The sequence below is a fragment of the Periophthalmus magnuspinnatus genome, chromosome 7 (assembly GCF_009829125.3).
Source record: "Periophthalmus magnuspinnatus isolate fPerMag1 chromosome 7, fPerMag1.2.pri, whole genome shotgun sequence".
In the NCBI taxonomy this organism is placed as follows: domain Eukaryota; kingdom Metazoa; phylum Chordata; class Actinopteri; order Gobiiformes; family Gobiidae; genus Periophthalmus; species Periophthalmus magnuspinnatus.
Window position 1 is genome coordinate 25,671,842 of NC_047132.1, and position 13,794 is coordinate 25,685,635.

A 13,794-nucleotide genomic window follows, 5' to 3' on the forward strand; every position below is an offset into this window, starting at 1 on the left:
GTAGTTATCAGTTTCTATAATATAATCACTTTCTTTCCACGTTTTTACGTTTTGTTTTTTGTTTTTTTGTTGTTGTTTTTTTTTTTTTTTTCCTGTTTAGTTTTAAACATTTTAAACACGACAAAGTCAAAAGTTTTACAAATACTTTATTTGTGATACACAATTATGACAGTTCCCAAAATGGTGATAATTACAGGTGTACAAATCTAGGTGAGAGGAATATCTGGATTATGTCCCGAAGAACAAAGCGCAGTTCATTAATATTTGTTTTCTTTTAAGCCTGAGGCCACTATTAAAACTAAATACAATGAAGTACTAGTCACTGCAGTGCACGTGTTTATTTTGGTTATTTACAGCGAGTTGGTCTGGTTCAAATGTGGACTTGAAATGAAACACATTAAACTGCTTCTGAACCAAATGGAATGTGGGTGTACAATACTTTATGTTTTCTGTGTGAGGTGATCAAAGGATTCACAGTGATGAATAGGCTGTGGGGGGATAAATATACTGGGAAATAACGTAGGAAATTAATACTCGTTTGATATTTTCACAATATCATGAAGTGTAGCTTGCAGTGACAAAAACACTGCAGTCCAATGTGCCCTTTTTGGGGCTAAAATAAATTCTGAGACTCAATACTCCGTGGTCAAGATATAAGTGCGGCGGGACAGCCAACATGCAGTGAAGCCGCTCCCATGTTCATTTAGGTAGTTTAGGTAGTTGTTGGGTTTTGTTCGGTCATCTGATTTAGTAAATCCCTTAACTATTCCTTCTTCTTATTGTCGTCCTTCTCTTCCTCCGTTGCCTCAATGCGTTCCCCCTCCTGGGAACCGCCAGTCTGTTCAGTTCCAGTCACCGTGGAAGTCAGGTTGCTCTCCTTCTTCCACTTCATACGCCGGTTCTGAAACCAAATTTTGATTTGGCGCTCCGTTAGACAAAGCGCATTTGCTATTTCGATACGTCTGCGCCTTGTCAAGTAGCGGTTGAAATGAAACTCCTTCTCCAACTCAAGCGTTTGATAACGAGAGTATATCTGACGTCCTCTGCGTCTGTCTGTCCCGTAACCTACTCCTGTGGGGTACACAAAGTCATAACGCTCAGTTATTCTCATTCAAACTGCAGCCACATCAAAGTCTGACTATTTCTGTCAAGATACATGAAAATAGATTTAGCTTATGGTAATGTTTGATTCATTTTAGGCAAACATATATATATATTATATATATTTTTTACATGAGCCTAATTTTCCTTAAACTATTTTGACTATTGTAATTACAGGAGTATCTGGGATGATATGGTCAAAATCATCCTAAAATGCTATTTGTTTGCTCATGCAAAGACCCATCTACAAGTAGAGAGGACACAGTCATGTTTTATGGGGCCATAAAAACTAACTTACTCTCTGGGTAAGACATATCGTAAAACTGGCCCATTTTGTTAATTTATTTGTCGTAGTAAAACTCACCACTGTGTGAGTTCATTCGCTGCATCCACGGGTAGATCGGGATGTTGCTCTTCTGATCCTGAGCTCCTGCTCTTCCTTGATCCAGACTGTACTCTTGAGCAATGTGGCTTTGTGAATTAAGTCCCATGTTTGTTTGTCTGCAGCTGGGGAGCACGTCCTTGTCTTGAAGAAACATATTTGATCCATATTCATACTGTGCCCGGCCAGAGCCAAACACAACGTTGTCTTGTGGAGAGTAGAAAGGTGCATAGATCCGATTTTGAGACACTGCCGCGCCGTAGGACGAGAAATGTCTGACCGTGTCATAGGTGGTGGAGTTTAGAGGCACATTAGGTAAAACCTCTTGACCACCGGATAAATGGCACGAGAGCGACGGATTTGCGAAATAAGAATTCATACCTTGCCTTTAACCCTCACTCCAACTCTCCCCACTTCTTGTTCGATCTTTCTGGTGTAAATCCTCTTCCGTTTCTCTCACGCAACCACACCTTTCTCTAAAGTGGTCTTTCTCTCTTTATACTTCAACTAAAGTGATGCGAGGGCTACTTTGAGGATTCAATATTATTAATTTCCAATCTCCGGTTAAGACGCACAAACCCGAGTGTTATAGTCGAGGCTTGGCTCGGTGAGAGACAATATGACAACGTCAGCTGACCAAGCTCAACCAATTGAGAGGCAGGAGTTGAAGAGAAACTGTAGCTTTTAGCTCAAAGCTTGAACATTAGTGCTAAATGCCGATAAACACGAAGTAGACTTGGACTGGCACATCGGACAGATTGACATTGGAGATTGGCTTGTGTTACACACGTTTTGAAGCTTTTGAGAATGTTATCCAAAGTGGGCCCGTGTGTAATAGTTTCATATAATTAATATGTAGGTGATAGCGTCTCAGACACTCATAGGGCTAATGATTTCATTTCCTTTGTTGCCTGATATGTGTAGTAGCATGTTTTGCATATTTCAGTCTGGTTTGTATATTTTGAACTTTTCAGCCACATTGCGCACACACTCACCTAATCGTCCTGCCCCTAATACGCACGTGTTGGCATTTATATTTTACATCAGCCCCATACGTACTGTTTATTGTTTCTTAAGCGAATGAATGTTCTAACTTGTGGACTGCTATTTCTGTTGACTGGGGGAGGTAGTAAGAATGCGTTTATGGTCTCTCTTCTGGGCAATAAAACAAGTGACGTTCCCCAACTCACAAACAACTATCTCTGCAGCAGTGCATTTCGGCAACGCACGTCGGAGTCTCTGGACTGTTCCCAGTGTAATGCGCACGAGAAAAGACATAAAAGTGATCATTTCTGCTTCCGTTCTCGTTAAATCTAAGCACTTATTACGTCTAGCCTCGCGGACAGGCCTGCTATGACGACTGTGCTGGTCAATGTGTGACGCGCGCTCAAGGTACAGTTTCTTCATTTAAAAAGGGCGCATGGGTTTTGGCTTTTTGGATGACCGGTTATTTTCTTGTTCGAATAAATGGTTGGCCTTTCTCTGTGACAAATTATGGGAAAGGGCCGCAGTAATCTAAGAGTCGATAGACAAAAATACATTTATTACTTGCACACAACTATCACGTTTATTTTGGTCAGCCATGTATTTAACCAACGTGCGTCCTACGTAGATCCCTGTATTTATTTAAAAGCGTCAGGTGGAGAAATCCAACCACTCACTACTCCGAGCCACTGATTTGTTCAGTGAGTGAATAGTTTCGCAGTGCAACAGCAGCATTGCCTCTGTTGTTTGAGGTCTAACTGAATGGACCATAAAAGAGACAGGAACAAAGAGGAGGAAGTGGCCGGTGCAATAAAAGCTTCCCATCACCTTATTCCCGACCATATGTGACATCCGCGCACAGTTCAGACAAACACATGTAAACGTGCCACAAAACTAAGTTGCAAAACAAAACTATGCTAGATATTACAGCGTAAGAACTCATTTCCTGCGCATTTGAGTAGCCTGCGTTTTTATCATATTATTTATAAACTAAGTAGAGCAAGGACACAACTTTTAAGGAATGTAAACTCGTGTATTAAAACAGAAATTACTCTAAAAACACTTTGAAATTGCATTTAAATATTTCAGTCAATATAGAACTAGCTGGACCTTTTATTATTTTTTTATTAATCAATCCGAGGCTCGAAGGAAAATAAATAAATAAATAAAAAAGCCTTGCCTACTTGACATTTTGCGCATATCTGTTTTTATTACACACTTGTTTTTATTTATTTTATTTTAATTTTTATTTACATTGACAATTCCACTAAAATAATTTGGGAAAGGGAGAGGGCTCAGTGCTGCGCTTGTGCAACTTTTCCAAATGTTTCGCTTTCCCAAACGCTTAAGTGTCCAGCAACATGAGGGCGCACGGCGGGCGGATCATAAAGATTGGAGCTGTAAATAAACTGGACTCTCAGCCCAAAATGTGGCTGGAATGCTGCCGAGCCTCTACACTGCCAGTGTGCAGAAATAGAAAGGTCATTCTTTCTCCTCGTGTGTTTTATTGCGGGCCGTAAGGCAAATCACATGCGCGGCTTTCGATGAGTGAAGGCGAGAAGCCGTTTGGTCGAGTTTTGCAGGACTGTGAGTGAGACCATATGCAAGGATAGACAAGTCACAGAGAGAATGGCAACAAATGCATAAGCTCAAACTATTCAATGTATTAATAGTAATTTATTATTATTATTATTATTATTATTATTATTATTATTATTATTATTATTATTATTATTATTATTATTATTATTATTATTATTATTATTATTATTATTATTATTGGTGATATAGATTACTTCCTAGGTTAGAGTTAAGTGCTCGTGCTGAGGCTCCGGGAGAGGCCTACATCAAAGCAGGGGCCCATTTGGTCAGAAATCTATGCGTTCTCGGCGCTTTAACATTCAGCGGCACAACATCGGTCAGGATTAGTTGTATGGGATCTGTGAAATTTCTACTTTAGCGTCCATGATTAAAAACACAGCTTATGCATACTGCTCGCTCACTGCAGCTAATAAGGAGTAATTCTTATAGTAACAATGTAAAGCCCTCTATAAGCGCTTTACCATCGTCGGCTGGCCCAATTAATGTCCGGAAGTGTTCGACTTTTTGCTCGTTAAGCACTCAGGAAGCTGTTGGTCAATGAGCGCATGTTGATCCACACATCATAAATTATGACCATTAGCGAGAACATTTCAGGCTGTCGAGATTTAAAAGTGAGCTTCTAAATGTGGTGATGCGGACAGTTTCATTACTTCATAAGTTTTCATGCCAGAGTTTGTCTGCTTTAACAACACAGACGCAGTGCTTCTCCATTTCATTTGAACCCAAACCGCATTCACTGAATACCCGCACCCTTTCTGTCTTTCTGCAGGCTATGCGGACAGGAGCCGCGAACTCCAGCCACTGCAGCAACACCACCAGACTTCCAACGCAACGCAGGACAGGAATATTGAGACGGCTGTGCTTCAATAAGCTTTTCCCCGAGATTTCGACAATGAAAAGACACTGGGAGCGTTGTGTTGAACAGCAGCGGCCTGGTAAACACCTGAGCGCTCATCTTCAAATGTAACTAACTCACCACATCTGCTTAGGCCAGTGTGAACCATACCCCTGTCTCTGTGGCCAAAAGCATAAGGGACGTGCATTGTGAGTTAATAAGGGATATCCACTGACGTTTTATTGCTGTGAATGTGCTTTGATAGACTATCACTGACATCACATTGCTTGTAGGGCCTATTTCTTAAGACAGTGGATCGTGTTGTGTGCGTTGTAAACAAACCCAGCAAAAGCAGGCCTTATTTTATATCAATTAACTGCATGGCACACACTACGTGACGTTCAAACGAAAGATGCCTTTCTTTTTGTGACACTGAAAATGATAATGGCATTGGAGTGCGCATTAAGAGTACGCCATTATTACCCGCAGGTCAATTTGGGCCATGTGAAAAAGTGTTTAGCTGCACGTGAAAACCCAACATTCAGCTTCAAATAAATAAAACAAACGACCTGCTGCTTGTCATTGTCTTGTCCGCACTTATGTCATAGCACCACCATTTTAGATCTATCAAGATGCCTCTTCACATTGGAATAAGTGCGCACAACAGAAAACAAACCCACTCAATCCAGCGCTGTGTATCACTTATCCCAAGACCTGTCTCAAGCTTGGGTCGGCCAGCTGACATCCGCAGTGGATCCCAGAGCTGCCGTAAACATCTAAGAGCCAACCCCCGCCCACTTCTACATAACAACAGAGCATGGTGATCGCTAGGGGGCAGTGCTGCTAAACAAGCCAGTCCGCCTGTCAATTCCCACATAGCTGATGATTGTATGAATGCTGTGCATGCGCGTTCATCAAATAACTTCTGGGTGTTATCCAAAATGTTGGCTTGAATATGTGACAACAAATATGATGAATAATTAGACTATACACACTGACAAGACCAGCTGCAAGACCAATCCATCCCAGGCCAATCAGAGACATTAGCACTGTCCACAAAGTTCACTCTGGTTTGGCAAGCAATAAATAAAACACATTTACAAAAACAGCAAATGCACATCCATAACCCCGTGTGTTCTCAGCACCAGCATATAGGCTACAGGTAACAGGAGATGTCTGCTGGGGGCTGGAGGCTGCAGGCTACAGGTCAGGTCACATACATCTGTGCAGTTCTCTGTATTTCAATCACGTCATTCACTTTGCATCACTCGGCTTTGAAAAGCACACAAATCACAGCAGATGAACATTGGATTGAAGGAGAAACTGCCTTACCTCCCCGTGGCACTTTGCTGAGCGCATGCAGCTGCTGAGCGAGGGGTCACGATGGCGGGTAGGGGACATCACCACGGCGCGCACACGGTCTCACTTCTTCACGTAAGGTATTTCAAGGAGACAGAATCTAGCAGTGTATTTGTTTTCTCACAGCCATCTCCTTCTCCCAGTCGCGGCTTAGCTTTATTGCCTCCGGGAATAAACGCAGAGGCGGCGACTGCCCCGAAGATCCCTCTGTCAGGAAGTCAGACATCATCGGTGATTATCACACGGAACCGCAATCAAACGCCGGTTTACTACAGTTATTTCATAAAAGCAAAAACGAGCTTACGCGCAGCAGCTTAGTCTGCCGCTGATACAAGGGAAGGACCAGGGAATAGACAACAGCATAAAGTTCATGTTCATAGAGCGTGTGCCACGTGGCTCGCCTCAGCCTATCACAGAGAGGATTCAGTCGTAAACTTTTATTACTCAGCTGTAAATTTCTCTCTTTAACAACCAGGAATGTTTGCACCCATCTTTTCACTTCTTTTCAAATGGACAAAAACTGCTTCACAATAAGGAATGCAGACTTCCACATATCTCACACATTTCAAACCATATATGGCAGTTCCTTTATATGGAGTGCCACTGAAGCTGCTAGGCCAAATACAAAATAAATACAAGTTAAATAAAAGGAGGGGCAGAAGGAAAGCCGAGAATTTTGGAGGAGAGAGATTGGGGCAGATTTGGTGCGTGTTTTCAAATTAAGCCGCAAACTCAATTCCTCTGTATCCAACGAATACAAAAACAACAAAAATCAGGCCTAATGCTCATGATGCATATTGATTCATTAGCTCAAATAAAACTAATTTGTCATGTTGCATAATACTGATAAAAAATAGATATGTAAAAACGCAGCTCTTCATTTTAGTTCTGATGTGGTTAGATTTGAACAAATATCAACAAGGCAGTGAAATGAGAGCAAAAAAGCCGCATTTAGATTTTTTTTATTTTATTTTTTATTTTTTTTTAATTATAACTATTTTTATTTTATTTAACCACAAATACGGACGAACCCACTTGTATTTTATAGCATGTACAACGGCTTCAAAAAGAGACAATACGTGTATCTCAAACATAAATGAGGTTTATTTCTGTAATTACAGTCATTTCTTCAAAAAATGCCAGGGACTTTTTGTTACAAACAGCTACAGGCCAAATTGTTCAGAATAACATAATACAAAACTGTTCTGATATGGAAATTGTTATACATACATGTCGTGGTGGTGCGCGGTGTCCTTGCAGGTCATGGTTTGCACTGATCTGAAACTGACGCAAACAGCCACCGAGCAGCGTCTTTACACCACCAATAAACTTTACAACAGCTACACTAAACTTTAATGGCAATGTCAGCCCCATGCTAAAAGTACACACACAGGCCATATGAGGCACAGAATAGGTGTCATTTAGGAACACTCTATGCAGATTGGCTGAGCTTTTACTCACAGACGCAAAAAAAAAAAAGACATGTGCAGAATAAAGCGCGTGAATAAAAAACTAAAAGAATACACATTTGCTGAACCAACCCATATGTGACCCATCATTTTATTTCCCCTAAAACAATAATATAATATTACAATAATCAAATTACTTCGAAGTTATTTTAGGTCACAATGAAAAAAGTGCCACAAATGTACAAACAAATAACCAACAGCCAATATTAATCAGGTTTTTATGTATATTCACGGTCAATTTTCCTGGATAAAGAAGTTTCTCACATAAGTATCTGTATCTAGCGGTCGCTTACACACCAAATGCACATATTCAAATGAGGGAATGGACGGGTGACGCTGACAGAAGAGATGCGATCTACTGAATAATTGAGCACGAGCGCAGACAACGCAACTAATAGTGGGAAAAGTCAATACAGTGTTACAACCGAGGTGAAGTAAAATACAGGCACCTTATCGGATAAACTGCGTGTAAACAATACACCTTCTAATCTTTTATTGTATTATTTTGTCAAGCCTCAGTTCAAGCCACACTTTGTTTAACCGTCAAGATATTGCGTTTCCACCGCAGTGACCTGGGTTGGACGTGGCCCCGTGGCACAACAGTTGGGTTTAGACTCTATTTTGCAGCTTGAATCCGTTTACCCCACTCATTTTTATCTCCGTCCACGCTACAGGGATATATTTTGTGTATAGTGGGCTGGATTTTAATCATTTCTCAGTTTTGTGAATTGATTAAAAGCAGATAATGTAATACTCCAAACTGCGTGGGTTTCAAAATACATAAATAGAAGAATAAATCCCCCTGAAAGCTTTGTGATTACTTACTGTATCATGACACCACATCACATGTTAGTCAACCCATACAGTCATTATTCTTCCCAACATTTATTAAAAAGGCTAAGAGTCCTCCCTTAAGACAAGACGCCTATTATTACGGGGATGAATCAAACGCGTGTGCATGGCTTTGGAGTGTACACTGCGCGCGCACTGAATACTTTGAACACAGGAAAAATGGGCACAGTTCCATATGATTTGATCCCCCTGTTTGTTTTATGTATTTACATGTATTAATACTGCAGCGGACAGTGACTGAAAATAAGTGTATCCATGTGCTTTGGGGCAATTCAAGTTGTTTAATGAAATATGTTAGTGTTACAATTCCCTGGTATCAATTGTGTGAATGTGTAATAGATGTACTGTATTATTTTTGCTTTTGTATATTTGATGTGGGAGCTGTTATCTAAAATTCTATGTTGTAATATTAATAAAAACAGAAATAAGAGTGAGCCATCCTGTTTATTTGTGATTTTACATCAACAACGGCGAGGACACACAATTCCGTCTTTCACGGGAGAAACACTAGGAAACGAGCATATTGTTAACATCAATATATAACAAGACGTACATAAAGGTTATATTCAGTGCAAAACTACTACGCTATATCACCAGCACATTAAAATAAAAACTCCCTTATGTTTAAAATATGTGTTATTGTAGCAGGTATAATCATACACATCGCTAAATGTGCGTTATAGGCAGTTTTAGTTGTTGGGGAAACAGCTTAAATCTTTTCAGAGCGATGCCCAAGAAAGAGCGTGGAATAAAAATCAGTAACGGGCATGGCTCTGAGTTTAGGTAGTGCCGAGTACATCTTAAAAAGGGTTGGCTTGAAGCTAATTGTCTTCAACAAGTGTATATTGTATATGGGGTAAATGCTACACAGATAACTTAATAGAATAATAGAAGGTTATATAACACTTTAAAATTAAAATCATATGAAATCTGTATATTCCAAAATCTCTATTGCAATTCCCCCAGGTTTAGGTAGCATCAGAGAATTTCAAACGATTGCATTTCCCTGGTAATCCTAGAGAAAGGAAGTCTGAGGAGCTAATGGCTATCTCTAGGCCATCCACATAAAACGATAAACAGTACAGTAACAATCAAGATTCAAACTGGTTTATACACAGGCTGTGCGCCGATGTGACAGTTATATGAAGTCTCAACAAACCGGGCCTACAATTCTGAAAGGCTACTCTGATATGACACTGTAAATGTAGGCTGGTATCTATTTACAAAACACGTTGGCGTTGGTCTTGATCTTATTTGGCTATGCGTTTTGATAAAAGCACATTTGTAAAAATAGTTATGCCATTTCCCATCTAACATGCGTTATTTTACAGAGACACTATTTGACAGATTCAAGTCTCTCAGAAAACCCGAATGTTATAATACTGGACGAATTTGGACTTTTTATGACAGCAGTATTAGTGGGATTTTCTCCCTTTTGACAAATTGAATGGGTGGTCATAAAGTTGACGCTCTGTGCCTTCCTCTGACTCTCGGTCTGTTTATGGGGCCTCTCTTTTCTCTCGTTTTCAGCCATATAACCATAAAAAGGACCATAAAATCATTCCTTGGCCTCTTCCTTTTCTTCCGCTTCTTTCTCTTCAGTTTCTTCCCCTTCACCGTCCTCGTTGCCCTCCTCTTCGGCCTCGGCTTCAGCTTCTCCTCTCTGGCCTGGAAACTTGTCTTTGTTGTTCTCCTTTTTCCACTTCATCCTCCTGTTTTGAAACCAGATCTTGACCTGGCGCTCAGTGAGACTGAGGGCATGAGATACCTCGATCCGTCGCTTGCGCGTCAGGTAAGGGTTGAACAGAAACTCCTTCTCCAGTTCCAGAGTTTGGTAACGACTGTAGGTTTGCCTGCCGTTTCGTCTTCCTGGTGCTTAAATGAAATAAAGCCAGAGGTTAGCTCGGACTGACCATGGTCCGTCATAAAAGCACTCTGATGATTTCTAATGAATTCTGCATTTACTTAATTTCTCTCCTGGTGAATCCTCGCACAGCTACTTTAGCCTCAAGTGCTGACTCTAACTTATGGACAAGTTTTAGTGTATTTGTTTTCTATTTTGAATTTTCAGTATTGTTTTTGTTTGTTTTTAAGGTGCTGATGCGTAAAAGTGACATCTCTGCAGGTAAGAATCTGTCAAAAACGATGCCATTTGAGAGACATGCTGGATACATTTGTCCAAATTAAATGTCTATAATATGTAATTTCATAGATGCATGAGTGTGTTATTACAGATCAACTCTATGCAGCAGTGTGACCCTAAAAACCTTGGAGATTTTGCGCTAAATATGGTGTTGTCCTTTATAGCAGAAGAATGAAATTGCCCATTGCACATATGACGTTTGAAGTACACAGTGTAATTGGAGTTACTTAAAATCTTCATGTGAAACTGATTACATAGATATTTTTGAATGTCCCACTGATCCTTTATCAGATTCCTATAAAAACTGCCCCCATGTGTGTTAAGCTACGTGATCTTAGCTTCCTGTCACTTTGCATGCCAGTATGTGGAGGATACCTATATTTTGAACGGACTTATCCATCTTCCCTCTGTTGCTTTTACAGGTTGTGAAATGTCTTATGAGAACGATAATTGACTTCAATGATCTGGAGCTATGTTCAGTAATTGAGCTTTTTGAAGACACTTTTCAAAGCAACGTCTCAGCTCTGTATGGGCATGTGCTGCAGAGTTACAGCAGCCTGCAGTACAGGTTCTATGTGCCTCATCATGTCCCTCTCACTTATACCGTTTATAGCATATAGTTAAACATTTACTTATTTAACACAAAAGCAGAAATAGTCACAGACGCTCGTACACACACGTTGGCACATACACGCAATAAACAGTGAAAGAAAATGAAATAATAACATTATTCTGACCGTGGGGTCTCATCCAAGGGAACATAAGACTGGGAGAGGAGTTTTGATTTAAGTGGCCTTGTCCTTCTCCGGGGTTAGAGCTGCCCGACGATTTACAGTCTGGGTATTGCGCTAGGCTTGCGTCTTGCTGGGTACCATAAAGCGTTTGCCTCGGAAGGGCTTCATATCCATAAAATTTCGTTGCATCTCCGTGGCAAGCCAGGGCGCAAGGATTCTGCTGGTATCCGGGGTTAGAGATCCCCGTAGTTCCGTGGTGAAAAAAGTCCTGCACGTGATGGGACGGGTGTTGGAAGCCCGGTGCGGCTGCTCCCGGTCCGTAGACCAGCGTGTGGCTGCGGGCAACGCTCTGTGGAAACCTGCAGTCATAGTAAGTTGGCTCCAATGACTCGCTCCCTTTGTACTTAGAAAAAAGAGGGTTGACAAAATAGGAGCTCATTTTGAGTTAGCATCAAGCACACACGCTTTCCTGCTGCAGATAATCTCCTTTAGGATGATGGCAGCCTTTTGTTTAGGGTCCCAACTCCTTCAGCGCACACAGGCAGACAAACCGGAACTAGAAGAAACGCTGCCCCTTTGGACAATCTACGGCAGCTCACTCTCTCAGAGCCGTTCCTCTCGGCGGATTTCACTGCGTGTTCCCCAGGTTGTGCAGTTGCTTATTGCATGTGCTTTGAATGTGCGTTAAAGCTAATGTCAAAGAAGCTGTCCTGCTCCCAACCGGCACAAGTCCCAGACGCTGCTCTTTTTCTTTTTCCTTTTTTTTAGCTTCCCACTCAACCACCCCCACCACGGTCGCCCCGTTCCTCACCCTCCCTCCTCACCCCCACCCCTTCATCTTTTCAGCGACCGGTCAGACGTGAGGCTTACGTATATCCACCTTGAGAGGAGCTGTAATCATAACCAACAAGCAAAAAGGCTTTAAATATGATTCATGCTATGTTTCTAACTGAAGGCGTTGTTAAAATGAGATCAACTGAAGACAACTGACAGAACACAACAACTGCTAAACGTAAATGAATGGGCCTTCGTTTTGTGGATTATTTTCTGTCTTTTTTTTCTTTTTCTTTTCTTTTTTCCCTTCTTTTTTGCTTAAGGTAATGCGTAATTTCAATATCTGCATTGACACATCAAACATAAAGTCATCAAAGTTGGAAAGATCGTTAAAGACAGAGCAAACACAAGAGTACAGGTGCAGAGTGAAGCATTTTGCGCGTTGTAATCGAGAAAGGCCATTGCGCGCCGTAAAACACTCGCAAATATAAACACGACCTATGAATACTATGGTGCCACTTACTGACCCCGTAAAACCGGCGCGCATTAGCTGTAAATCTCCCCACGTGGACCAGTTCATAAAACGCTACACGTACACGGATGTTTAGCCACAACGACTGCTTGTAGCCACTGTTTGGCGTTGTGGATTTGCCAGTGTGGTTTCAGAGCAGTTAGTGACGTTTTGTAGCCAATATCGTAAACTATAAAATGCTTGAATTTAAAGGTCTCTTACACTCAATAAATATGCACTTTACCACTTTTTTTTTTTTTTTTTTTTAATTTGTTACAGAGGAATTTGATGCCTAAAGTAGAACTACTATAACCTACATGTATGCTATTATTATTATTATTATTATTATTATTATTATTATTATTATTATTATTATTGTTGTTGTTGTTGTTGTTGTTGTTGTTGTTGTTGTACACTGTTCCTGCTTTTCTTCTCTCTTTTTAATATTTGTCTTGAACAGTTTGTATTGATTTTGCACTTGCTTTTGTAATTGCTGGGTTTAAAAAAAAAAAAAAAAAAAAAAAGCTTTAATTTGTATTTTAATTGTGCTTTTATAATTAAAATATTCTACTTCAATTTTGTCATGCCTCGTTTGATTTTATTGCAGGCTACTTCCATCATGATGATGATAATAATAATAATAACAATAATAATAATAATATATGGTAATGGCCTGTATGAACAGCCAACATTGTATTGCATTATAGGATATTATTATGGGAATGGATGGATACAGTTTCATCGCAATGATCACAGTGGAGTGAAAGTGAAAATAGCTGTAACGTGAATTATTGAAAAAATAAAATAAAATAACAAAATAAATAAATAAACCCCATTATTGTAGGAGTGTCACAGTTAATGCTGCAGATGTGCTATTATAATGAGGGAAGTTCAAAGTATAATTCTGTCATCGAGACTTTTCATTTTCCGTGTCACTTGAGGGACAAAATCCCCCTGTAACACACTTCTGAGGCTCAAACCGTGGACCAACAGCGTCATCTAGTGTCCAAAGGTGCCTCTAACAAGAAGCGTTCCACCAATCAGAAAA

General features: G+C 40.4%; 3 protein-coding genes across 4 annotated transcripts in view; all 3 read right to left on the reverse strand.

The window, feature by feature from the left end:
• LOC117373035 (homeobox protein Hox-C10a) overlaps positions 1–13,794 on the reverse strand; it is a 33,380-nt gene that overhangs the window by 8,222 nt on the left and 11,364 nt on the right.
• Positions 175–2,088, reverse strand: hoxc6a (homeobox C6a). Of its 2 annotated transcripts, none has more exons than XM_055222816.1 (2): positions 1,466–2,088; positions 175–1,068 (listed from the first exon to the last, which is right to left on the reverse strand). In XM_055222816.1, the coding sequence occupies exons 1-2, from the start codon at positions 1,860–1,862 to the stop codon at positions 764–766; spliced, it is 702 nt and encodes a 233-aa protein (XP_055078791.1). In that variant the 5' UTR covers positions 1,863–2,088; the 3' UTR covers positions 175–763. The 2 variants fall into 2 exon arrangements, with proteins under 2 accessions (XP_055078791.1, XP_033826203.1); XM_033970312.2 differs by having other exon boundaries at positions 175–1,071.
• hoxc8a (homeobox C8a) lies at positions 9,029–12,426 on the reverse strand. Its single transcript, XM_033970247.2, has 2 exons — positions 11,465–12,426; positions 9,029–10,459 (listed from the first exon to the last, which is right to left on the reverse strand). Exons 1-2 carry the CDS (start codon positions 11,898–11,900, stop codon positions 10,143–10,145), a joined length of 753 nt encoding a protein of 250 aa, XP_033826138.1. The 5' UTR covers positions 11,901–12,426; the 3' UTR covers positions 9,029–10,142.